General features: G+C 43.0%; 2 protein-coding genes across 3 annotated transcripts; one reads left to right on the forward strand and one right to left on the reverse strand.

Annotated features, from left to right (window-relative positions):
* Positions 1 to 823: 823 nt before the first annotated feature.
* Positions 824 to 15153, reverse strand: PPP6C (protein phosphatase 6 catalytic subunit). The gene is made up of 7 exons (XM_035113197.3): positions 14746 to 15153; positions 9930 to 10025; positions 8318 to 8383; positions 4788 to 4929; positions 3439 to 3518; positions 3094 to 3303; positions 824 to 1765 (listed from the first exon to the last, which is right to left on the reverse strand). Exons 1-7 carry the CDS (start codon positions 14818 to 14820, stop codon positions 1517 to 1519), a joined length of 918 nt encoding a protein of 305 aa, XP_034969088.1. The 5' UTR covers positions 14821 to 15153; the 3' UTR covers positions 824 to 1516.
* Positions 15148 to 25917, forward strand: RABEPK (Rab9 effector protein with kelch motifs). Of its 2 annotated transcripts, none has more exons than XM_035112874.3 (7): positions 15148 to 15874; positions 18744 to 18904; positions 20005 to 20157; positions 21103 to 21264; positions 21546 to 21695; positions 23942 to 24091; positions 25633 to 25917. In XM_035112874.3, the coding sequence occupies exons 1-7, from the start codon at positions 15801 to 15803 to the stop codon at positions 25878 to 25880; spliced, it is 1098 nt and encodes a 365-aa protein (XP_034968765.1). In that variant the 5' UTR covers positions 15148 to 15800; the 3' UTR covers positions 25881 to 25917. The 2 variants fall into 2 exon arrangements, with proteins under 2 accessions (XP_034968765.1, XP_088520995.1); XM_088664869.1 differs by having other exon boundaries at positions 15340 to 15596.
* Positions 25918 to 26527: the final 610 nt, after the last annotated feature.

A 26527-nucleotide genomic window follows, 5' to 3' on the forward strand; every position in this document is an offset into this window, starting at 1 on the left:
GAGCAAAAAGCACACCACATTATTGAAACAAAAGCAAACTCCAGCAAACAGGTGTTTCTACCAAATGTTTTAGACAAGCTCTCCAAATGAAAGCAACCCAGTTGTATTCTGGTGCCTGGAAGCAAACATTTCGGTGTATCAGAAATACCTGATTAAAAGGCAGTGTCAAGGGAACAGTTTATTTACTAGGTAACAGTACCAGCCACACTCCAAAGCTGAAATTTACATCAGGTGACAATAGGGCCCCGCACTTATACGGGACAGATGAACTGACATTAATGCAACTAATGCCTGTCTTAAGCATGCATGATGCAAGTCTCATTACCTTTCAGTAGTTCAACTCATTCAACTATATCACAACTTACAGTTTTGTAACCCCTAAAGGTTTTTAATTATATGGCCCACAGAAAGGTCTGACTTGGTTGCATAATATTACCACTGTACATATTACGCAACCAAGTCAGATGCTTTTGTGGGCCATCTAATTTAAAACATCTAGGAACACAAATGCGTGGAAATCATTTAGCTGAGGAAAAAGAAGTCCAGTATTAGCAGAATCCAAACATTCTATCAATCAAACTCGAACTCTGTTGTTGTTGCATTAGGGAATAGAATTGATTAGACCTATGCAATGCTAGCAGGGCCTTACAAAGTCTTATCAGGAAGGGTTATAGTTTGGCCCAAATGTGTACAGATGTGCTGACTGCTTGAGCTTCCAGAGTTCAAAACAATGTGTTTATGAGACCAGGTACTTGGTAAAACCATAACCACACATGTGAGATTTCTTTGTGAAAAGAAGGTGGGGAGAATGAAAAGACATGAATTCACATCAACAATGTAGGGCTTTATTGTGAATGCTTAACCTAGAGACTAAGTTATGACTTTATTAAAAAGACAAAGTATCTGAGAAAAATCAGAACAATTATTTCACTGTACAAATTCGTTTACCTGTACGAGGCTTTGCATTTTAGTTTAAATCCTAAAAAAATAAAGCAACGGGTGGAGGGAGATCAAGGGCAGCCATTAACACCATTTATTTATGCTGACTTGAAACAAAATATAAACCAGGACATTTTTTTACATCTTGGAAATGTACTCACTAGCAGGGCTTGGACAGTCCCATCATGCACACCAAATACAACTTTGCTGCTGAAATTTTTAAGAGCTTATTAATAAAAATAGCCCCCCCCCAAAGTCAACCCCTCTGAATGAAAGATCAGACTAGTTCTGATGATTTGCTGTTTAGATTTATTTCTTTAAAGGAAATTTAATGTCCCTATTAAGTACTACAAAACAGGTAGGTAGGTAGGTAGGTGGGTGGGTGCTCAGAGACATTTCATAAGCTGGCAAGTAAGGTAGTGTAGGGATAAGAGGAGGGAGAGAGATTTAAATATGCATCCCTATTGACAATATACAACACATTTAGATAATTTAAGAATATAAAAGGCAAGAGGCAGCATTTCAGCAGCAAAGTGCTAAAAGGGTATGTCACAAAAGAAAAGGGCAAAGCCACATCTCAGAGGAAATACGGTGTGGTTGTTCTTGGGGGGATCACACGTTCTGAGTCTGGAACTGCACGGAAGAGCTTTGGTTCCCTTGTATTTACATCTTTAAATACCATGATTGAGGCAATATTTCCACAGCGGTAGCAGTAGTTCGGAGCAGACCACACTGTGACCAACTTCTCATCAAACATAAATTTATAACCTTCGTGCACCAGCTGGTGGGCTCGGCAGATGAGCTTTAAGTTGTTGATATGGACAAACTAAGGTGTAAACAAAAAATAAAAAAGGAAGGAAGTTAAGGAAAATATTTACGGTAAAAATGTTGGAGGTAGTGTGTGTGTGTGTGTGTGCGCGCGCACGCACGCACACACACATTCTATTCCACTGACAAGGAGCCATGGCAACACTTTAGAAGCCCAGCACAAAGACACAGAGCAGAAGGAGGCGATGGTCTTTCTCTTGGCCAAATACTAAAGTCTCCTTTCAGATACTCTCTTGTTCTCTCCCCTTGAACTCTCAGTTTCTCCTTAAGTGGCACCCGTCCTGTGGAATGCCCTCCCACCAGATGTCAAAGAGGAAAACAACTATCAGACTTTTAGAGGACATCTGAAGGCAGCCCTGTTTAGCGAAGTTTTTAATATTTAAAAAATTATTGTATTTTAATATTTCTGCTGGAAGCGGCCCAGAGTGGCTGGGGAAACCCAGCCAGATGGGCGGGGCAGAAATAATGAATGAATGAATGAATGAATGAATAAATAAATAAATAAATAAATAAATAAATATTATTATGAGAGTTGATGCTTCTAAAATGTGATCCTGAAAGCCGAACACAATCTTTTAAGAATATGTTAACCAAACCATCTGAAGAAGTGTGCATGCACACAAAAGCTCATACTAATAACAAACTTAGTTGGTCTCTAAGGCGCTACTGGAAGGAATTTATTTATTTATTTTGTTTTAACCAAACCAGGCAGAGGTGACACAGCACTAAGGCATTTTCCATATGAAATTACATGAAGTGCACCCATTTTGATTACTGTAGCCGGACATCCTACACCAGTGTCGTATTTTCCAATAAAATGTCCCCAAACACAAGATTTACACTATATAGCAGTGTGTTGGAAGAGAACCTAGAAGATCAGAGTTTGAATACCCACTCAGCCATGAAGCTCACTGGGTGCCTTTGGGTGGGTCACAGCCTCTCACCTTAATCTACCTCATAGGGTTGTGGTGGGGATTAAATCAGGAGGGGGAGAACCACATATGTCAGTTACCTTGACCTCTTTGGAGAACAGGTGGGATATAATAAAAATAATAGTACTATTAGCACTTGTACCCCGGAAACATGAATAAGATGGAATGGGCACGCCCAGTCTTAACTTGTCTCATGCAAGTAACAGGATATCAAATGCAACGGTTGTGTGAACCAAAAACAGAATCATAAAACAAAACTGTTCCCAAAACGCAAGCCTATTCTCTGAGGCAAACACAGTCTTAAACTCCCCATCATTTCTCTTTCTCAGGCAATACTTTGATTGCAAGCCAGAATCACAGCTAGAGACATGGTTGTTAAACTGGGTTTTCTTACCTCATTTGTGACTTTTGCCCCAAACAGCCAGCCTGCACCTCGGGGACTTATGGCCCAGGTGTCCACATCTTCTGGGTCAGACCAAACAAGGTCACAAAAAGCTCCTTTGTGTGGGATCTCTTGGTTGCGCTCGATGGTCCGAATCTGGTCCAGTGTTTTTATGTCTGGAGACAGGCCCCCATGTACACAGAGGATTTGCTCATCTATTAACTTGAAGTAAAAAAAGACAGGAGGTAAAGATTTATTAGGACCACAATCCTGAAATTAAGAAAAAACCTTTGGTGAATGTATAATTAGAGAAATAGAGACAGAAAGTCACGTTGTTCACTTAAAAGAAACCCTTACCGCTGCTACTGTGAGCATGTCAAAAACTTTGGTGCAGTATCTCCAGGCATTAGCATTACCATATTTGGTTTGGCATTCATCTATTGGAGAAAGAAGCAGGGCAAAGAGGTGAAGAGAATAACGTTTAAGTGATTATAATTTCTCAGACTAACTAAACTAGACGGGTTGTAGGATCAACAGTGGAGATAGGAGCTCCCATGTTGACTGAAAACCCAGCATTATCTGTTCAGCTAATCAGTTATTTAATTTGGGTTGCCTCCAAAATTCATTATAATCACAATAACCTTATAAAACAGATTTAACTACTTTAAAGGTTTTATCCTAACTGGTTCACATTTCTTGAATAACTTGAAAAAATGTGTGATCATGGAGAAAGAAATGCCCAATGAGCAGATGAACATGGTTTTTACATCAATTGTAAGACTGTGACAGATATTTCTTTTTCAAAAAGTAAATTGAAGAGTATTGCATGCCCAGCATCACTCAGCGTGCCCAACAAACAACCTGCTCCATTTCGAGTCCAATACTCCATATTCTTCCTTCACACACACAGCTATAGATACAGGTCCAATCAGTTGTCCATATCAAAGACACAACATATTTTTTAAGCACTGTTCCGTTCCGTCCCCCAAGAATCCTGGGAACTATAGTTTACTCCTCAGAACAGCAATTCTTAGCAGCCTTAACAAACAACAGTTCCCAGGGTTCTTTGGGTGTGTGGATGCACTTCAAAATATATTGTGAGGAAAATTAACATAGAATCTCTATTTCTAGATCTTAGCACTATGCATCACTCCAAAATTCTAAGGACAGCTTCCTACATTATAAAGCAGAAGCTTATACTTGTTTTAATGACAAACCCCTTGTTCACAAGGCCTCTAAAAATGTTCCAAACTCTACAGGAAGGGTCAGGGACTTTTTCAGCCCAAGGAATGTATTCATACCTGGCAAAGTTGCAGGGGCCACATGCCAGTGATGGGTGGAATCAGAGGCAAAAGTAGGTGAAGCAATTAAGGTTGTTTGTTTGTTTGTTTACTTTTGTATAGGAGGCTAGTTTCTGCACACATTAACTTATCCCTCTCTAGCCTCCATCCAGGCAAGCAAGAGTTATTGTTAGCGTTAAAGGGCAGGCAAAAAGACTCAATAAGGATGTGAAGCAGGGAAGGTGAGCTGGATGGCCTGGGATGAGTCTTAAGGTCCAAACATGAGAAGCTTGGAGGCCACATCTGGCCCCTGAGCCAGAAGCTCAACACCCTTGTTCTACAGCTTTTAAGAAAACAAGCCAACTCATCACAGGCTTATGTTGATTATAATTGCGAAATTGAAGGTAGGGTAGGAAGAGAACTTACCATAAAATCCATATACTTGAGTTATCTGTCTGCTCTCATGATTCCCACGTAAAAGTGTGATGCGATCAGGCCATTTTGCTTTTAGGGCAAGAAGATAGGTAAACGTCTCAAGGCTATAATAGCCTCTGTCTACAAAGTCACCCTGAAAAGTTAAAACAACGTTTCACTATACTGCATGACATGAGACACTCAGGCTGCAATGTTACATGCACTTGAACTCTGAGGCACTTGTATTGGACTAAACATGCACAGGACTGGACTGCTGGCCTCTGCTTCCGAAAGTATATGTTATATACTGTATATCTATACATACACATACACACACATACATACATATACATACAGTGGATGCTCAGGTTGCGTACGTGATCCGTGCGGGAGGCACTTTCGCAACCTGCAGCGCCGCATCTGCGCATGCACGGGTCACGCTTCTGCGCATGCACAAAGCACGATTTATCACTTCTGCGCATGTGCGAGCACCGAAACCCAGAAGTAACCCATTCCGGTACTTTTGGGTTTGGCGTGGTTGCGCAATCCGAAAACGTGCAGACTGTGTGTGTGTGAGACTGTTTATCCACACTTTGTCTTTAAGGTCCCAGGGCACAACACAGGCACATAATTATACAATTAAAGAAAAAAGAAAAGGGGAATAGTAAAACAGCTTACATTCTATTATAAAAACAAGTAATCCCCTTTAGAGGAGTCAGTAGACCAGGTACTGTTTTTAAACTGGGGCAGCCCCCAAATTGTAAAATTTCCTCCCCAATAGGGCTGGGCAATATCTGGTTTTCAGCATTGTGATGTATCAGCAGCTAAATACTGTGATACTGTATAATAATATATCACAATGTCTAAAATGTATCTTGGCTGCTTCTTCCTCCCCACCTTAGGCGAGGAAGAAGCAGCTGAGATACATTGCCCAGCCCTACAGATGAGCAAGCCCCGATACCACTTCAGCTCACGTGGGGCGTAGGGGCTTCCTCAAAGGCACACGCAGGCAGGCAGAACAAGGGGGAAGACACAAGCAAGCACACAGAGAAAGAGAGAAAGGGAAAGCAGACACACAAAGGTGGGGTGGGGAGAAAGAAAAAAAGCAGGAAACTCGGGAAAGAAGAAGCTTTAAGTGGTGCAAGGTTTATTTATTTATTTTCTAAACTCAGAATAACCCCATGGGAGAATACCGATCCCAGCACCTACCAGCCTGCCTAGAAGCGAAATTTATGGCGGTGGCGCCAGAGGAAAGCTCCCAGTCTATGGCTGCTCTGTGGTTTGCTGCCCCCTGCAGGAGGCAGGGGAGAGCTGATCTGGCAGAACAACAGACAAAAGCGTTCTGGCTTTGCTTCATAAGGTTTATCATCGGGGCAAATATTTTGAACCAGCTGTCATGTAGATTTCAAACTGGTTTTCAACGATCTATCACAAAACCTCCCAGGCCTATTCCCCAGAGAGGTGCATTTGACTTCTTCACTATGAAGTTTTCAGCGAGTAAAGGTAAAGGGACCCCTGACCATTAGGTCCAGTCGTGACCGACTCTGGGGTTGCGCGCTCATCTCGCATTATTGGCCGAGGGAGCCTGCGTACAGCTTCCAGGTCATGTGGCCAGCATGACAAAGCCACTTCTGGTGAACCAGAGCAGAACATGGAAACACCGTTTACCTTCCCGCTGTAGCAGTACCTATTTATCTACTTGCACTTTGACGTGCTTTCGAACTGCTAGGTTGGCAGGAGCTGGGACCAAGCAACGGGAGCTCACCCCGTCACGGGGATTCGAACCGCTGACCTTCTGATCAGCAAGCCCTAGGCTCTGTGGTTTAACCCACAGCGCCACCTGCGCCAGTGAGTGCTGAACACTTATTTACCTTGGTGTTTGACAACTGAAATGTGCATTTTTGGATCTGGTTCCATTTCTGTGACCCCAATCTGTTTTAACTGTTTTTAATTCTGAATTTTAGCTTGCTGTCCTGGGACCTGCTGGTGAAGGGTGGGCAATGAATTTAAATAATGAATGATAACAGGGGGTGACAACGATTGAATCTAGGGCAGTAGTTCTCAAAGGGTGTGGTGCGCCACACTGGTGTGGCAGGAAAACTGAAGGACAATCAAACACCTAGACATTTCAGTGTTGTGTAGCATAGTATAGTTAGTATAGTATGAAAATATTTTATTTTAGTTGCAGGGTATGGATAGGTATCTTTTCAAAGCAAGAGCAAGAGCATCAAGTGATACTGAGGACAATGCTAACTGACCCCGTTTTCCCGAAAATAAGATATCCCCATAAAATAAGCCGTGGCAGGATTTCTAAGCAATATAAGCCATACCCCGCAAATAAGACATAGTGATAGGCACAGTTCTGGAGGCCGCCAAGGAAGAGGCTAGGCTGGACATGTAATAAAAAAATAAGACATCCCCTGAAAATAAGCCACCGTGTGTGTGTGTGTGTGTGTGTGTGTGTGTGTGTGTGTGTGTGTTTTAAGGAAAAATAAATATAAGACAGTGTCTTATTTTCGGAGAAACACAGTGAGATCCATAATCGGGCTGGAGAATAGTACTGACTATTCTTTCACAGTTCTCCTTGACATATTGTTGTGAACAGGGATTTTCAACTCTTACAAATATGAAAGATCATAAAAGAGAAAGGATTCTCTGTGCTGATGAGATGAGAGTTTGTCTCAAATTACACCTAATATAAATAAGATTACCCAGCAAAAGATTACCTCTCAATGAGTTTGTTTACATACTTAAGGTACTATGAGTCTCGTTTATAATTATATTTTGGGAGTGGTTCATGTTCTTATGTAGCTGCGTTGTTTTATACTTTCTGGATATCCTGTGATCATATTATGAAGTACTGTAGTTGTGTTCTATGTTAGAAACCAGGCACTGCTAGGAGTTATTTCTTTTTGTTTTCCAATATATTTCTTATCAATAAAAAAGATCTGTGTGGCATGAGCAAATTTTAATTATGATTCAGGACCTTTGATGCATTAAGCATGTGCTCTAACCCTGAGCTATGGCCCTTCCCAAGTTCCAGGATCATGACTGTTAAAAAACTGTACTTGCAGAAAACCACAAACTCTGCCCTTCTACTATGGCTCATATAAAATACATTTCAAATATTCTGTTCAGATTCAGAACCTTTCCTATCTCAAGTAACAGATTCATGCAAAGTAGGAATTCACACAAGAATGAAAGCTGCATCAATAATAATAAGATACCCCCTCACAAACAAATCTCTTTCTCATTGCCCTGAAAAGAATTTGAACCATTTTCTACTTCTACCAGTTTTGCACAGCGCTGAGCAAAGGTTTGAAATTTCAGGAACGTGAGCAATCAAGCACTTCAATTCAAGCCTTCATTAATTAGATTATATTTTCTGAGGCGGTAAGGGGGGAAAAAGCAGAGGCGAGACACAGGAAGCAAGGAAACAGGACCAAAATTAAAACATACACACAGCCCCCTGCTTTATCAAGTCACGGATGTACTACATTAAAAAACCTGCTAGTTATTTTTTGAATTTAATTTGTACATACCATAAATATATAGTTTGTGTCAGGAACCTGACCTCCAGTTCTGAACAATTCACATAAATCATAAAACTGGAACACAAAAACAAAATGAAGGAAGGTTTGTATCATTAATATTCTGTGCTAAACCAAGAGGATAACAAATTCAACAAAGAATGGCATAACTTTATAGAATGTATTAAGGAACACTGTAAAAATTGTAAAAACTTTAGCAGGATTGATATAGCACTTGTAATTTGAAACAACAAAGGAGAAAATGAAGTATAATAACTTGGATAAATGTAACTAGATGCAGTTAAAAAAGGAAGATAAATTATGGAAGCCAAGGGAGGGGTGGGGGAAGTCAGGGGGTTCAGGAAACCACATAAAGGTATTGATATGGACTATGGCTTAATGTAAACAAGTGCGTATGTAAAAAAAATTGGTTTTTTTGAAACTCTGAAAATAATTTTTTTAATAAAAATTCTGTGTTAAACCCTAATGACTTAAAACTCCCCCAAAATTTTGAAACTTTGTTTTTTTAAAAAAAAAACAGGTGGTTCTGAAAGGCATCTGAAAAAGACACAGGCTGGACAGACATAGGTGTGTTAAGGGATGTTCAAATGTTAGAATCCCACATTCAAACAACTAAAACGCTACTACTTGCTTGATCCTGGGGTTACCTAAACTATTTGATGCTGAATCAGTGCAAGGCAGACAACATCCGAACTATTCCTGATAAATATTCTGTGTTCTGTTTTAATTATGGGCCTTGGTACTCCTTTCAAAAACGAGTATTTGTTTTGTGGTTTCAATGGTGCGTTGGGAGGAAATAAGTACAGTATTCCACGCATCACTAAGTGATGCTCTCCCTATCATGCCCTCTCTCGACCAACATTTAGTTCTTGCAAAGTACACCTAGACTATCACTTCTAAAGTACTGCAAATGCACCACTCACAATGAAATACTGCCATAACTTTGTAGCACAGCATCAGTGCAAGAACTCAGTTTCTCTGTTTTTTTAATCTTGCAATGCAAGTCATAAGAAGCGCCATTGGTTTTATTACAAGAGAGCTGATCTAAAGGAAGCCTTTGATTTAATCCTGCAAGCTTCCTCTGGGCACAATGTCCATAACCTTTGAACAGAATTCCTTCTGTATTAGTGGCTTCAGGGATAATACTCCTGTTAATGTTAAGCAGTTCAGTTAACTGCAGTCTAAAGGGCAAGAACCAAAACCAATGAAACTTATGTAGCCTGGTTATTCAGAAAATGATTCAAGGAGTAGACTCAGATGGAATCTACACACATATAAAAAAAACGCTGTGAAAATACTTCTTAAAAAAGTTTTGAAAAATATATTGAATTTGCCATAGCTCACCATTGCCATCTACTGTCTTTACAACACACTTAAAATATTTCATTCGCAGCTATATAGCTGAGTCCCCATTCTGCAAAGCTACTTGTTTGGAGGTATAAAAAGGTATAAAAAGGGGAGGGATATTATGTTGCATTGCTGTTTCCATGTCCCCCTAGCGAATACTTGCACATTCTTTTACAATGCAAAAGATTGTTTGCAAGTGTCAATCCTTTATTATTGGAGGGTGTAGCATCAAAGGAACAGTCCATATTAACTCCACCTGTCCATGTATGTCGCCACAGACTGTAACTGGTGTAGACACTGGCTGCACATTAGATTCTTCTAGAAGAAGGTCACAGACGTAGTCACACAAGCGCTACAAAGAGAGAGTGAATTTTGGTCATTAATACAAGATTTCTCTGCATTATGGTCATCACAATGGCACATAGCCAGCTAACAAAGTGTATGAACATGTCAAACCGGAAACTGGTGAAAGGGTCAGCTTTGTAAACATGTACATTGAAGTTACTAACACACAGGAACTTTAAGCAGCTGTCTATAGACAACTGTGTTGTTGCTGTTGTTTTTCTTTAGTCATTTAGTCATGTCCCGACTCTTTGTCACCCCATGGACCAGAGCATGCCAGGCACTCCTGTCTTCCACTGCCTCCCGCAGTTTGGTCAAACTCATGTTAGTAGCTTGGAGAACACTGTCCAACTAACTAGACAACTGTAGTTTGTAAATAAAAAACTTCTACAAAACTGTCCTTCCAGTTTACCTGGTGGAAACTCTTACTTCCTCTAGGACATTAGGTGACACATCTCAGCAGTTAATCCAACTGTGATTTTATTTCCTGTTAATTAAAGGCTTCTGTTTTGTGTAAGAGCCAGTTATCCCAGATTTTATCTACTTTTCTCAGAACTCTCCAATTTCAATAGGTGGCAGAAGAAAGATAACAGTACTGTAGATGAAACATAAATTGACCTCTCAAAAACAATCAGGAAATCAAATGAAAAGGTTCCAAGAACTCGGGCCAGGAAGGAGATTAATTATGAATTCTTCAAACTGTTTTTTGCTTAAGGTAATGAGACAAATTCCAATTGAAATGATTTTCAAATCAAGGACACGGCCCTGTTTCGTTTATTCTTCATCAGCTATAGTTTCATGGTCAAAGTGTACTGTGTTTGACAGTACAGTACCCTCAAAAACAATGGCTTCACAATATGGGAACAGTGTTTCCGTGATAGTCCAAAATAAAATCCACAGCTATTTTATATCTTTCTACCAATATGCCCTGCTCCAATGCAAATCTGTCAAGGAACCCTGAGAAGAGTTTTCTTAGAGCACAGTATGTTAGCTTAGCATTTTTGCTACCGTAAAGTGGATAAGAGAAGGTATCACGAAAGAAAGAAAAAATGCACCCTACTCAAAGTACCCAACACAAGGGGATCACACAAAGACTTAACACACACACACACACACACACACACACACACACACACACACACACACAACCTAATCCCAAGCAGCAAACATAAAACACAATATTAACTACAAGCCCATTTCCTGGAGTTGGCTGCCAGGCAACCTGCCACCAAACTCCCACACAAAGAAAAAGGAACCTACACATCCCTGTCAGTCACTGCCTTGATACTCTGAAGATGAGGAGGGGGACAGTTTGCAGCTTCTCAGCTAATCCCATCAGAGGAAATATTTTTGAAGAGGTAATGTTGACTGGTGACGCTTTCTACACAGAGAAAATAAAAGCGTCAACTGCTTCAGAATCCTTTTATCAATTGATGAAAGGAGCAAGAGTCCCTTACTGCTCTCCACTAAGCTTTGGGTCTTTCTAAAGTAACTTACATCTAAATAAATCTCACTGAGCAAAGAGATATAGGACTGTACCAAAAATATTGATTAGACTGAAGAGTTGGAAGGTACCCCCAAGGGTCATCTACTTCAACCCCCTGCAATGGAAGAACACGCAGATGGCCCATATGGGGATCAAACCCACAACCTTGGCATTATCAGCACCACAATCTAGACCAGTGATGGCGAACCTATGACACGCGAGTCAGACGTGACACGCAGAGCCCTCACTGCTGGCACGCGCCCCATTGGCCCATTTGCTCTGTTGTTGTTGGTTCCCCCCATTTGTTATCCCGCTCCTCTGCGGATCCTTTTTTTTTTTGTTGTTGCTGGTAGCCAGATTGGTTTTTTAACCCGTTCTGTGCTGGGTTTTTTTGTGCTTTGGCAGACTATGTTGGTGCTGTGTGTTAGTTCCAGCGAAGGTATTATTCGTCATTTATTTCTGTTCTCTCCCCCCACAAAAAAGCGCAGCAGCTTTGGGGTACCCCCCCAAAAAAAGCAAAGCAACTTTTGCACCCCCCTAAAAAAACCTCCAAAACTTTGGTCAGCAGCTCCCCCCAAAAAGCTCAACAACTCTGGGCACTTTGTGATAAATAAGGGTTTTTTGGTTTGGTTTGGTTAAATAATTAGTTTTGGGTTTATTAAATACAGTTATACGGTATATTACAATTATACATTTTTGTTATTTAAACTATAAATATCGTGAAATTATGGTTTTTTTCTCGAAGTGACACACCACCCGAGTTATGCTCGGTTTTTTGGCGAATTTTGACACACCAAGCTCAAAAGGTTGCCCATTACTGATCTAGACAACAGAACTAAGTGCCAAATAGCATAGTTTGGTAGCTAGAGGTAGCAAGAGCTGGGGATGGGGAATGTTTCCTGGATGGGGAAGAGGTTCCTGGATGCCACCCGCCATCCACACATCCAATGCTCTGAACTGATGGGAGCTGTAGTCCAGCATCATCTGGAGGGCCAAAAATAACCCACCCTTTGGCCAACAGCTGAGGAGAACTGGGAACTGGGTTCCAGTTTACTTGCAGTTGAAGAAGGGGCAAAAAGCAATTGAAAAAACTCTGGTGTGACCACTCAGGAGAATCAACCTTAGCTTCTTGATGTGGCAAAAATAATTGACAAAGCAGGAAAGGCTCATACTATAGGGCCAGCTATATGCAAATGAGTACTTGGTGAGTCTGCAGCTAAGGAAATCAACACTGTACAGTGGTATCTCAGTTTACAAACGTAATCCGTTCCAGAAGTCCGTTCTTAAACCAAAACCGTTCTTAAACCGAGGCACGCTTTTCCTAATGAGGCTTCCCACACCGGTGCCCTTCCACCGTTCGGATTCCATTCTTAGACCGAGGTAAAGTTCACAAACCGGGACACTACTTCCGGTTTTGCGGAGTTCGTAAACCGAATTGTTCATAAACAGGACTGTTATTAAACCTAGGTACCACTGTACCTCTTTTGAACAACACTGTGAAACGAAGCATATATGATACGTCTGATTATATAAAACAGACACTCATTTGAAGGGTCCAGACTTACAGCGATTCTTTGAGTTACGTGATGAAGTATGACTTTTTCTGATGGATTCAAAATTTCCATGTGATCAGTTTAACAACTTTGCACAGTTGTGTATGGTAGACAACTTAGCAGATGGTTTCATGTGAACACTCTTAACACAAGCTTCCAAGGTAGTGATGTGAATATTTTTTACGTTGAAGGTAAGATTGAGGCAATGATTTTAAAAGTATAGTTATGGGCAAGCTGAGAAGATGGTAGCCTCACCAATATTCCAACACTGGAGACATTTCTGGAGGCTACTGACAAATAATTGATACCAGAAGTAAAATATTATACCACTGAGCACCTGCATGATTTAGTGACTAGCTTCAGAGATTACTTCTCTGTATCAAATCCTGAAAACTCATGGCCATGGAATCCTTTTGAATGTGATGTACACCTACATCTTCTTCACCAAATCTTTATTAGGCATTACAAGTATAAGGTAAAGGTAAAGGGACCCCTGACCATTAGGTCCAGTCGTGACCGACTCTGGGGTTGCGCGCTCATCTCGCATTATTGGCCAAGGGAGCCGCCGTATAGCTTCCAGGTCATGCATGACAAAGCCGCTTCTGGCGAACCAGAGCAGCACACAGAAACGTCGTTTACCTTCCCGCTGTAGCGGTTCCTATTTATCTACTTGCATTTTGACGTGCTTTCGAACTGCTAGGTTGGCAGGAGCTGGGACCAAGCAACGGGAGCTCACCCCGTCACAGGGATTCGAACCGCCGACCTGATCAGCAAGCCCTAGGCTCAGTGGTTTAACCCATCATAAAACATGATGTACAACTAACAACTGTATCAGCAGAAGAGCAAGATCCACTTGTTGACATGACTTGTGAGGATTACAATCATTTTTCAAAGAATGTAGACTGGACCAATTCTGGGTGAAGGTTTTTGCTGATTATAAGGAGTAGGTTGAAAAAGCTTTGAAACATCTAGAAATTAGCTTGTTGAACTAGATTTGAGAATAAAAGTAGGCAATATTGAACTGAATGTGGAAGGAAATTTTGGGGGCCAAAAGAGGCATGATTTCTCCCATCACATTTAGGTTTAGTGTTTTGTTGGGAGCCGCCCCAAGTGGCTGGGGCAACCAAGCCAGATGAGCGGCAAGGAAGCAAGCAAGCAAATAAAATTAAGGTTTAGTAGCTGCTAGACATGTCAAATTTGTTCACTTGTACTATTGTTGTTGTTTAGTCATTTAGTCGTGTCCGACTCGTTGTGACCCCATGGACCATAGCACGTCACTTGTACTATACAGTACGTTAATAAAATAAAATTGTCTCCCCCCCCATAACTAAGTCTTTCTCATTTTTTGTTGTAATATCACAAATTTTACGGTTATTTTTAAGTATACCTAAAATGATTTGCTTATTTTTTTTTAAAGTGCTTTGGACAGGTAACTACCATAGTTATCAAAAAAATTCAAAAGTAGGGGGTCCATGGCTTGGCTTTTTAAAAAATAGGGGTCCCCAGTAAATAGCTAATTGGGGAGCCACTGATTAAAGCGTTTCAGCGGGTGCCCGTGTTGCCGCTATGCGCTTGGGGGGGGGGGCTTACGTGAAAGCGGAAGCTCAAGGAGAGCCCTTCGTGGAGAGGGGGAAGGGGTCTCCACCCGCCCCCTGCCCCTCCTAGGGCCCAGCCTCCCCTCCTCCTCTTACCTTGAGGTCATTCTCGGGCAGATACTTGCAAAGCCGCGCAATCTCCACATACTTGTCCAAGTCCAGGGGCGCCATTTTGGGAGGGCAGCTTTATCGGGGGAGAAGGTGGGAGGTAGGAAAAGAGAAAAAAGAGAGAGAAAGAGAGAGAGAGAAGAGGGGGAGGGTGCGAGGTAAGAGAGAGAGGGGACTGGAAGCGAGGACGCGGCACTTCCTGATGGTGAAGCGGGAAACCCACTCCCTCGAATTTCCGGATGGAAAAGGGCGAATGTCCCTTAAAATAAACAAGTAAATAAGCGAAAGCCAAAAGTAAGAAGGACGCAAGAACGCCTCCTTTTCTCTTCCTCTCTCTCCCTCCCCTCCCACGGCGGGAGGGAAGCCAGACCGGAAACGAGGAGACCCACTTCCGCCGGAGGTTCGAAACTCGACGTCGGGTGACTGATTTCCGGTATGGTTGGAGACGACTACCGGCCTCTTCCTCCTACAGCGCTCTGAGGTGCATCTCAACCCCATTGCATTCTGGGATTCGTAGTCTGGCGCAAAACCAATGGCTCAACGCCACAGGGAAGCCGGCCCTGCTTTGGGACAGACCAGGAGGGGCTTGAGAGGGAAGGAAATGAGGCTTTTTTGCAGTCGCTCTCCAGGCAAAAAACAATCGATAGCCTTTTAAGCTATGGAGAGAGGTTATTGTTTTTGTTTGTTACTCTGTTGTGTATTTTTGTGTATTTATACTGTGAACAGCTCTGTGATCCTCGACTGGCTTGTGTGATGAAATGGGAAGAGATCTGCACATGCTCAGAAACGCTCTCACGTGGCCCTATCTCTTTTTTTAAAAAAAATAAGCGGGGAGAAAGGTATGCTGCACCGCAGAATGAATTGAGGAGAGAGAATATGCAATTTAAAAGTGTGCAGCAGCGGGGGGGGGGGGTGTTACCGTGAAGCGCTGTCCGCTTGCACAGTAGCCACGCTGAGGGCGGAGCTGCTGGTCGTCTAGCAACGGACCCGGGGGCGGGGCGTCGGCTTTTTTTGATCTCGCTCCTCTCCCTCGGCCTGCATCCATGGGGCCGGAGCCGGGCTCACGGACGGCGCTGCTGGAGCTGAAGCCGGGAGGAAACCCGGAGGAAGGCAACTGGTGCGTTCTCGAGGCGGGGCATCAGTGCACGTGGGATGCAATATGAGGGAGTTGACGTGCAAAGTAAAACAGGGTGCGGGGAGGAGGTCAGTGCTGAACTGAGGCGTGGGCCCCCTGGATCCGCTTCAGCCTAGCTGGAAGGGGAAGCCATCGATCAGGGAGCTCTCCCTCCTGTGTCCCCCAGCAGAGGGGAATAGCCTAATGCAAAGGGAGTATTAACTTGCGGAAGGTGACATGCAATATGCAGTCAAACTCTGCCTGCGGCCAGAGGCTTAAATTAATAATAGCCCTTCCTTTACAAGGTTCTGCCTTCGATTTTTACTCCTGCCTCCAATTTTGCTTTCCTAGGTTGAATCTTAGACCGTAGGCTCCGCGAGGCAGGGCCCTGATCTCCTGCAGCCCTGTCAAATGGTCTGCATGCATCAGTGAGAATTCTTGCATTACTAATGAAAATGAATAAGTAAATACTTAAAAAAAGAAAGAATCGTTGTGTTTTGTAAAATAATCCAATAAAAGGGGGAAGACAACACCTACAATGTTCTAATGCTGCTTTTGACAGGTTTTTATATCAATTGTATTGCCATGTTTATTTTATATCTCATCTTTTATTCCAAGCTGCTCAAGGTGGCCCTCATAGTTCTCCTTCTTCCCGCTTTATGCTCAAAACAACCCTGTGAGGTAGGTTAGGCTGAGAGTGAAGTGGCTGACTCTAGGACACCCAGTGAGCTTCATGGCTAAGTGCAGATTTGGAATCTGGTTTCCCAGACCCCTAGTCCAACACTCTAACCACAACACCACACTTACATTTTGAATTGTAGTGTGGGGTATGGATCTTGTTTATCACTGTACGGAGTGGCAGCTCTAGTAATTTATTTATTGGTAGTATTACCTTATGGTTGTGTTGCAGCTCTTTCTTTTGGAATATGCAAACCTCAGTAAAGAACTAAATTTTAAAAAAGTTGTGCACATCAACCTCCCCCAACTGGTGCCCTCCAGATGATTTAAAGAACAATTCTTGTTATCCTCAAAAGAACATGACTGTACATCAGATTGCAGAAATCTGGTGTACCAGAGGGTGGGGATGCTATCCTGTATACTACTGTATATTACTGTATATTCCTGCGTATAAGACTACTTTTTAACCCAGGAAAATCTTCTCAAAAGTCGGGGGTCGTCTTATACGCCGCGTCGTATTTCTTATATGGCGAGTATATCCCAAATTCTATACAGTAGTTCCTCTACTTACGAATTTAATGTGTTCCGAATGCACATTCGTAAGTAGAAAAAAATTGTAAGTTGAATCCCATAGGAATGCATTGGGAGAAAAAAATTGTAAGTCGAAGCAACCCAATCTAAAAATTCGTAAGTAGAAAACATCCTATCTAAACTGCATCCAAGATGCCGAACGGAGCTCCATTCGTAAGTAGAAACATTTGTAAGTAGAGTTATTCGTAAGTAGAGGTTCCACTGTATTTTAACTGGAAAAGTTGGGGGTCGTCTTATACTCCCAGTCGTCTTATATGCCGGAATATACAGTATTTATTCATTTGCCTATTATAGTTATATCCCAGTTTCTCCCAAGTTGGGATTCAACATTTTGAAGCAGCATTATAAAATACAAAGTAATAAAAAACAAACTAGTTAGGAACAATAGTTTAAAATACATCAGAGCACATTTTGAGCCAGTAATTGAAATCCTGTTTGTCTTGACAAACAGCATCTCCTGGTCAGCATCTCCTGTACCTTAAGTTCCCAAAGGCCTTAGCCTGCTGGTGGAAGGATAACAAGGAGGGAGCTCATCTGACCTCTCTTGGGAGGGAATCCTATATAGGGGAGCAGCCACAGAAGGGACTCTCCTGTCACCAACCAAATGGGCTTCTGGTGTTGACAGAACAGAGAGAAGACAGTCTATGCCAAGAAGGTGCATTTCAGATCTTTTGGATGACAATGACTATGTTAGCTGGAGCTGTAGTCCCAAATACAGTGGTACCTCGGGTTTCAAACGCTTTGGGTTACAAACTCCACGAACCCGGAAGTAGTACCTTGGGTTGAGAACTTTGCCCCGGGATGAGAATGGAAATTGCGCACCGGCACCGGGAGGCCCTATCAGCAAAAGTGTGCCTCAGTTAAGAATGGTTTTGGGTTAAGAATGGACCTCCGGAATGAATGAAGTTCATAACCTGAGGTACCTGGAGGGCATCCATTTGGCAAACACTGCATAGCCTCTTCTGGTATGTGACCTCATGTAGGTAAAACAGCACCATCCACCCACAACAGGCTTGGAAGAGCTTGAAGTTTTTCAAAAGTTTAAAACTAACTTTTTTGAGGGGAGGGGGGGGGAGTGATTGGACCCAGATAAGGCAAAACAGCTCACTTAGGGCGAAATGTACACACTGAGCAAGGAATAATGACTGGCTTCTGAGAAGCAGGGAAGAGAAAAATTGGTGGTGGAATGGAGTATCCTGGAAGAGAGGCTGTCTGGCAGGGTCCATACTGCAGCATTTTGTTTCACTCCCCTCTTGTATCAATAAGGTTAGGGTATTCACAGTATATTGCACATACACCCTCAATCATCCATAGAACAGCCCAGCAAGGTTACCCAGCCTTGTTCTAACCCCATGTCGTAGATGGAGAGGCTGAGAGTGACTTCCCTGAGACTCTCTGACTGAGTTCATAGCCCTGGGTTACCCTGGCTCCCAGCTCATCCTAGTAGCTGCTACTCCATTTATTCATGTTTGTTTGGTGGTGTTTACTCCTGGGTAAGTGTGCATAGATAGCATTGCAGGCTTAAAGAGACATGCTCCATCTTCTGCTCCACATGGAACAGCAGCCTTGCTGAGATCCCTTTTTGCTTATTTCTCCATGCCAGGTATGCCCTTCTCCCACCTGGGGACAGTCCCTGTGCCCGTGTGGGGCAAAACTCCTTGTACCTACCACCTGCAGAGCCAGGCAGCAGGAAAGGGAAAGTCATCCTTGTCGGGGGAGCAGACCCAAGTGGCAGTTTTGCCGACTGCTACGTCATGGATCTTGGTAAGGGCTAGAGTGTCATTAGAGCAGGAAGGAAGCATATGATATGTGGCAGAATTCAGCTTCCCAAGCAAACTGCTTTTGTTTTTTGTTTGTAAAAAAAGCAAGTTTCTGGTCCTCATGGCTGCAATGCAGTAATTTTAGAACCTGGATTCATGGGGTTCTTTCTCCCTCTTTAGATGATGATCTGTATTACTTCACCAGGTTTCCAAATGTGGTAAAGGAGCCCTGTGGCATTTTGGTGCCCTGGACTTCTTCCAAAAAGCTCCGCCCTGATGGTGCCATTGCCATAGGGAAAGAGACCACGGGCCAAACTTGGCTCACCAGTCCACTCCATTTGGCCCACCACCCTTTAGGTGCCCACCCACCCTTTAGGTAAAGGTAAAGGGACCCCTGACTGTTAGGTCCAGTTGCGGACGACTCAGGGGTTATGGCGCTCATCTCGCTTTAGTGGCCGAGGGAGCTGGGGTACAGCTTCTGGGTCTTGTGGCCAGCATGACTAAGCCGCTTCTGTCGAACCACCGGAGCCATACCTATTTATCTATTTGCACTTGATGTGCTTTCAAACTGCTAGGTTGGCAGGAGCTGGGACCGAGCAACGGGAGCTCACCCCGTCGCGGGGATTCAAATCACCGACCTTCTGATCGGCAAGCCCTAGGCTCTGTGGTTTAACCCACAGCGCCACCCTTTACCTGACAGCAATTGCAGAGAGTGCTGCTGCTTTTAGGTCCTGCTTGTGGGCTTTACATTGGGGCATCTTGCTGGCCTCTGAGCAGGGGCAGACTTTGGCAATATTTGGTAATATGGTGCACTGAGTTATGACAAAATTTGGCACACCAAAATGGACCATCTAAATTTGGCTCTCCCTCTTTTGGCGCCCTATGTATGGGAAGCACCCACACTGCCCGAAATCAGGCACTGCTGTGAGAACAGGATGCTGGACTAGATGAGCCCCCTTTGGCCTGATCCTACTACATAGCTGCCAAGTTATCCCTTTTTTTAAGGGATATTCCATTATGCTGAATAGGCTTCCTCGCGAGAAAAGGGAAAACTTGGCAGCTATGTCCTACTATCGGGCTCTTACGTGTCTTTCTGGCTCCCAGATGCACACTGCTGGATGGCACCTGCCTGGAGGGGTCTTTTGCCGCGGTATGAGCATGCCACCTTCATTCCCACAAGCTGGCCCACGAGCCTCTGGGTGTTTGGAGGAGCCAGTGAAACTGGGAATAGGAATTGTGTGCAAGTTCTGGACCTCCGTGAGTATTAGTTATTTCCATTTTATTTTATTACTTCTTGGAGGTTTTTTTAAAAAGATTTCAAACATGCAGCTGTCCAATTTCTAAATTTATTCATATCCAATATTTGCATCCCACTATCCCACCAAGGAGCTCAGAGCAGCAAATATAGCTCTCCTGAGAATGCTTATCCTCACAACCACCCAGTAAGTAAGCTAGGAGAGAGTGATTGGTCCAAGATCACTTGGCCTTAGTCAGGGGGTTGAACCCTAGTTTCTCAGGACTTCGTCTAACAATCTTACCACTACACCACACTGGCTATCTGTTAGGTGATGAAAATAACAATACAGTAAAACTTATTTCAGAGTGGTAGCTGAGTTAGCATACTGCAGCAAAAACAACAGTGTCTTGTATCACCGTCTATATCTAATAAATTTATTGTGGCATCAGCTTTTGCACATTACAATCTGGCTTCTTTAGATGCATGAAGTATTATCCTGAGTTACTGCACTGGTGGAATTGTGAGAGCAGAAGGAAATAATATGTGGAGGTGGTTATAATTGTGTTTTAATAGTGGCCATTGACAGACACACAAAATGGTTGTTTATAACATCCTAACATCCAAGCCTTTGGTCAGCAAACTGGCACATGTAATTTGATTTTAAAACCCCAAAATGTTTCAGTTCAGTCCCTAACTTATAGCACTAAATCTCTTGAGGAACTACAGTTCAGTAGTTTCAAGTTCTAGTTTCTCTTTGACATTCCTTTGAATCAAAGTACCACTAAACTAGCCTTGCATTTAAGCACTTGCCTGGTAACCAAAGGGGACTAGGAATTGCATTTCTTTCTTACACATGTGACGTGTAATTCGCACCCACCCCCATTTTCTGTGCCTGTAATTTACTTGTGTGCAATCCCCAATTTTTCAATATTGTAGCTTACAAATATTTTTGTTTTCCACATTAGAAGCTGGAACTTGGATGAGCCCTAAGGTGATCGGCACTCCACCATCCCCTCGGACTTATCATACATCCTCAGCAGTGATTGGGGACCGTTTATATGTATTTGGAGGAGGCGATAAAGGAGTGGATCCAGTCAAAGACCAGCAGCTTCACATCTTTGACTCTGGTAAGCTTCCTCTGCTCTTGTGCAGATATTTCCCAAACCAAAGGTTTAGCTGATTCAGCAGCAGATGGAGCAAAGTAGGAGTTAAATCCTGTTAGTCCTACTTAGAGAAAATCCAACGAAATGGATAGACATGACTAATGTAGGCCTTTTAATTGCAATGGGTCTACTCTTACGTAAAACATAGCTAAATGCAACCCTAAGTGTGGGAAGCAGGGAGCAAAGCCCTTGAGGTACCATAGCTGTTGCTTCATCTTAATACATTTCTCTCTCGCCACCTGTAGCCACTCTGACATGGCTGCAACCAGAAGTTCGGGGTGACCCTCCTGCTCCCCGACATGGCCATGCCGTGGTGGCTGTCAAAAACAGACTCTACATACATGGCGGATTGGCTGGTGATACCTTTTTTGATGATCTCTTCTGCTTTGATACAAGTAAGTACTCAGTGCAAACTTGCTGGAAAGGAATTCTTATCTTCCCACCTTGCCTTAAAAAAAAAAAGCATAGATCTTTAGCTTTTAGAAGCTACACATTATAAAGCCTTAAAGGCTAAGAATGTGAGAAATACTGTAGGATCCTGATTACAGTTTCCACCTGCAGGCTGTGTTACTACAGAATTGTGGTACAGCCTTAAGAGGTGGTGTGGGGTAGTGGGTAGTGTTTGACAAGATCCAGAAAGATGGATGAGTGGCAGATGAAAATGATAGACTATGCAGATTTAGCTAGACTGACTTGCAAGATCCGCGACCAAGGAGAGACAAGGTTCCAAAAAGACTGGAGTAAATATGTGGACTACATGGAGAAAAACTGTAGAACTTTAAAAACACTTGCAGGATTGAAATAAATCCTACGAACTAACTGAAAAAATGACAATAAGGAACTGCAAAAAAGGAGTTAACAAGAAAACCGCATGAAGGGAGGGAGGGAAGTCACAGCTCGGCAGAGCAAGGCGAAAGAGGGAAATTTAAGATGTATTGTATAAAAGATTTGTTTTTTCTTTGTTTTGTTTTTTGTTAAAATTGAATAAAAATTATTTGGGGGGAAAAAGACAAGATCCAGAAAGATGAGGAATCAGGTCCCCACTCAGGTGGTTGGAGGGTGGATGGCAGTTAATGGATTGAGGTTGAATCCTGACAAGACAGAAGTACTGTTCTTGGGGGACAAGGGGCGGGCTGGTGTGGAGGACTTCCTGGTCCTGAATGGGGTTACTGTGCCCCTGAAGGACCAGGTGTGCAGCCTGGGAGTCATTTTGGACTCACAGCTGTCCATGGAGGCACAGGTCAACTCTCTATCCAGGGCAGCTGTCTACCAGCTCCATCTGGTACGCAGGCTGAAACCCTACCTGCCCACGGACTGTCTCGCCAGAGTAGTGCATGCTCTAGGTATTTCCCGCTTGGACTACTGCAATGCGCTCTACGTGGGGCTACCTGTGAAGGAGACCCGGAAACTACAACTAATCCAGAATGCGGCAGCTAGACTGGTGACTGGGGGTGGCCGCCGAGACCACATAACACCGGTCCTGAAAGACCTACATTGGCTCCCAGTACGTTTCCGAGCACAATTCAAATTGTTGGTGCTGACCTTTAAAGCCCTAAATGGCCTCGGCCCAGTATACCTGAAGGAGCGTCTCCTCCCCCATCGTTCTGCCAAACACTGAGGTCCAGTGCCGAGGGCCTTCTGGTGGTTCCCTCACTGCGAGAAGCAAAGCTACAGGGAACCAGGCAGAGGGCCTTCTTGGTAGTGGCACCCACCCTGTGGAACACCCTTCCATCAGATGTCAAAGAGATAAATAACTACCTGACATTTAGAAGGGAAGTTTTTTAAAAAGTGATTATTTAAAATTACAATTTAACAAACAAACAAACGCAAAACTAAACAATCGCAATGTGAATAAATCATAGCAAATATACATTTCTCCTGTTACTTTAACTTTACTTAAATACTTCCCATACTTCTCATTATACAATGTTTTGCTTCCTTTGTTCCACAGGTTTATATTTTGTGTTGTCTTTTCTTTCCTTCTATTTTTTGTTCTTATCAAGCTTATCTTTTGCAAACATCATTCTATTTCTGCTAGCAAAGAGTTGCTTGGATAATATAATTTTAAGTAACTTTTGTATATAACCCATTCTCTTGATACCTTTTGTGTTCAGGGAAGTTTTTTAATGTGTGACATTTTAATGTATTTTAATTTTTTGTTGGAAGCCACCGAGAGTGGCTGGGGAAACCCAGCCAGATGGGCGGGGTACAAATAATAATAATAATCTCACTGGGTGACCTTAGGTTAGGCATAATCTCTCAGTCTAACCTACTGTGCAGGGTTGTGAGGATACAAGGGATGAAAGGGGAGGATAACCGTGTATGCTGCCATAAGTTCCTTTATGGAAAGGCAGACATTAATGTGAAAAATAAATTCTATATCCCATTCAGCCTTTCTTTGATTCCTATTTTCCAGGCATTTCCCATCTGTTTAAGCCATCTCCCCCAATAATATTTGCTGTCATTACAACTAGAAACTTAACTTTGAAGTAACTGTCCCAAACCCTTTACCAAATTCATTTTCCTGTTGCAGAATCACTGGATGTGAATGCAGCCCTCTTATGTTTCAAGCTTAATTTGCTTAAGGCTTAAGCTTTGTACCTGATGAGCACTGATCTGGATTGGTTTAATGTGCTTGCAGCTGAAATGAAGTGGGAGACCCTGTCGGCTACTGGATCTGTACCAGCAGGGCGGGCAGCCCACTCAGCAGCTGTGTTTCAAGGCCATTTGTATATATTTGGTGGAATGGACCCAACAGGAGCACTGGACACAATGTATAAATATCACATAGGTGGGTGTTTCTTATGATGATGTCTTTGGTTAACTTCCATTGGGAACATTATACTGGGGAGTCCTCTTTGCGTATGTGCCATCGCCAGCAATTTTGAGATGGCAGCCCCAGCCATATAACTTCCCTGTATGGCAAAATTGACTTATCTGAAGCTAGTAGTGGGCTGAAGCTGATGGGAGCTGTAATCCAAAACAAAGAGTGCTTATGTGGCCTGTGATTATGTAGCATGACCCCCCCCCCAGATTATAAATACTGTCACCACATACTAAAGGGAGTAGGAGTAGAACAGGCATCCCCAAACTTCGGCCCTCCAGATGTTTTGGACTACAATTCCCATCTTCCCTGACCACTGGTCCTGTTAGCTAGGGATCATTGGAGTTGTAGGCCAAAACATCTGGAGGGCCGCAGTTTGGGGATGCCTGGAGTAGAAGATCAGAGGTAGAGCTCACCTGTTGCATGAAAAAGGTCCCAGGCTCAGTCCCTTGAGTGTGCAGTTTTTAACAAGATGGAGAGGGAGGAGCATCAGGGAACAGGTGATATTGAAACAGATCTGCTTGCAACCCTGAAAAGCTGTGGTCAATTCAGAGTAGGCACACCTGGGCTATGTGTGCAAAAGAAATCTGATATGGAATAAGGCAGCTTCATGTTTATCAAGAGCATCTATAGCTCAGTGAAAGAGCAGGTGTTTTGCATGCAGAAGGGTCCCAGGTTTAATCCCAAATCTCCAGTTAAAAGGATCTTTTGCAGCAGGTGATAGGAAAGGGGCTTCTCTCTCCTCTCTCACTAGTGGAAACCTTGAGGAGCTGCTCTCAGTCAGTATTAGGCAGTAGTGGGCTAGATCAGGAACAATAATAATTTAATAATTTAGTAGTAGTAAATTAGTAGTAGGTGGGTGTTTCTTATGATGATGTCTTTGGTTAACTTCCATTGGGAACATTATACTGGGGAGTCCTCTTTGCGTACTACATAATAGTAATTTTATTATTTTTACCCAACACATCTAAACTTGTGGCTCTGCAATATGTTGCTGAACCCCCGCCCTTGGCCATGCTGGTTGGAGCTGATGAAAGTTAGGAATCCAGCAGCAGCTGCCAGGCCATGAGTTTCTTACTCCTGGTCTAGATGGGAATAGTTTGAAAGGTGCCCAAGAGCCACTAGGTGTTTCAGTGTTCCACAACACCCACAAGGCCTTTCTGGTCTAAATAGCCCCATACTGTTCTCAGTCAGGAGCCTGCAAACAGGAATTGTGTGAAACTGCAGTCTCCCCTTTTTGATTCCCAACAACTGGTTTGCCATATTCTCCATGAATCTTTCTTTGCTTTTAAAACCATACAAGCTGGCAGCCACCACTATTCCCATGTATGTCACTTAAAATGTTAAGAGGGAAGAGATCCCCAATATTTTCACTCCCTGTGTAGAAGCTTCAGGTCTAATTTTCCAGCTCTTTAAGATTGACGAATAGTGATGTTTTAATTTATAAGCAGCTGCTGCAATTCCTCGCTCCTTTTTTGCATAGTTTTCTATTTGTTTTTTAACTGCAGAAAAGGGACATTGGACAAAGTTGGAGTTTAAAACTCCTGTGCCTTCTGCTCGTCTGGACCAGTCTATGTGTGTTGTTCCGTGGAAAGTGTCTTCCAATGAGGACAGCAACAGGAAGGAAGGAGCTAGAGGCTCTAATGGAGACAATCTATCTCAAGGCTGCCCAGATGAACATTTGTGCTTAGTGTTTGGTGGAATGGATATTAAAGGGGAAATCTACAAAGACACTGCTGTAACTCTTCTTAAGTAAAATGTTTTAAATAAATGTAGTTGTTTAATAATCTAAATCTGCCACCCTCCTTGTAATGCAAGACAATCCACATTTTGTGTCAGAGGACTACAAATGAAGTGTGTGTGCATTTTTCTGCCTCTTGAAAGTTTCAGTGTGTCCAATGGCTGGAATGGCTGGGAAAGGAATACCAGTGAGTTGGCCTCCTTTAATGTAATCATTTCCTTAAATCAAATTTGGGTGGTTGACTGCTTCGTAGTAGTACATGGAAGTGAAATAAGACCCTCAGAAAATGAAATTGTAGTTTCTACAGGTTAAAGGTAAAGGTACCCCTGACCATTAGGTCCAGTCACGGATGACTAGGGTTGTGGCGCTCACCTCGCTCTATAGGCCAAGGGAGCCAGCGTTTGTCCAGACAGCTTCCGGGTCATGTGGCCAGCATAACTAAGCTGCTTCTGGCAAACCAGAGCAGTGCACAGAAACACAGTTTACCTTCCCGCCAGAGTGGTACTTATTTATCTACTTGCACTTTGATGTGCTTTTGGTGGGCAGGAGCTAGGTCTGAACAATGGGAGCTCACCCCGTCACGGGGATTTGAGCAGCCAACCTTCTGACTGGTAAGCCCAAGAGGCTCAGTGGTTTAGAACACAGTGCCACCCACATCCCTA

This window comes from Zootoca vivipara, chromosome Z2, assembly GCF_965207765.1.
Source record: "Zootoca vivipara chromosome Z2, rZooViv2.hap1.1, whole genome shotgun sequence".
NCBI classification, from domain to species: Eukaryota; Metazoa; Chordata; class Lepidosauria; order Squamata; family Lacertidae; genus Zootoca; species Zootoca vivipara.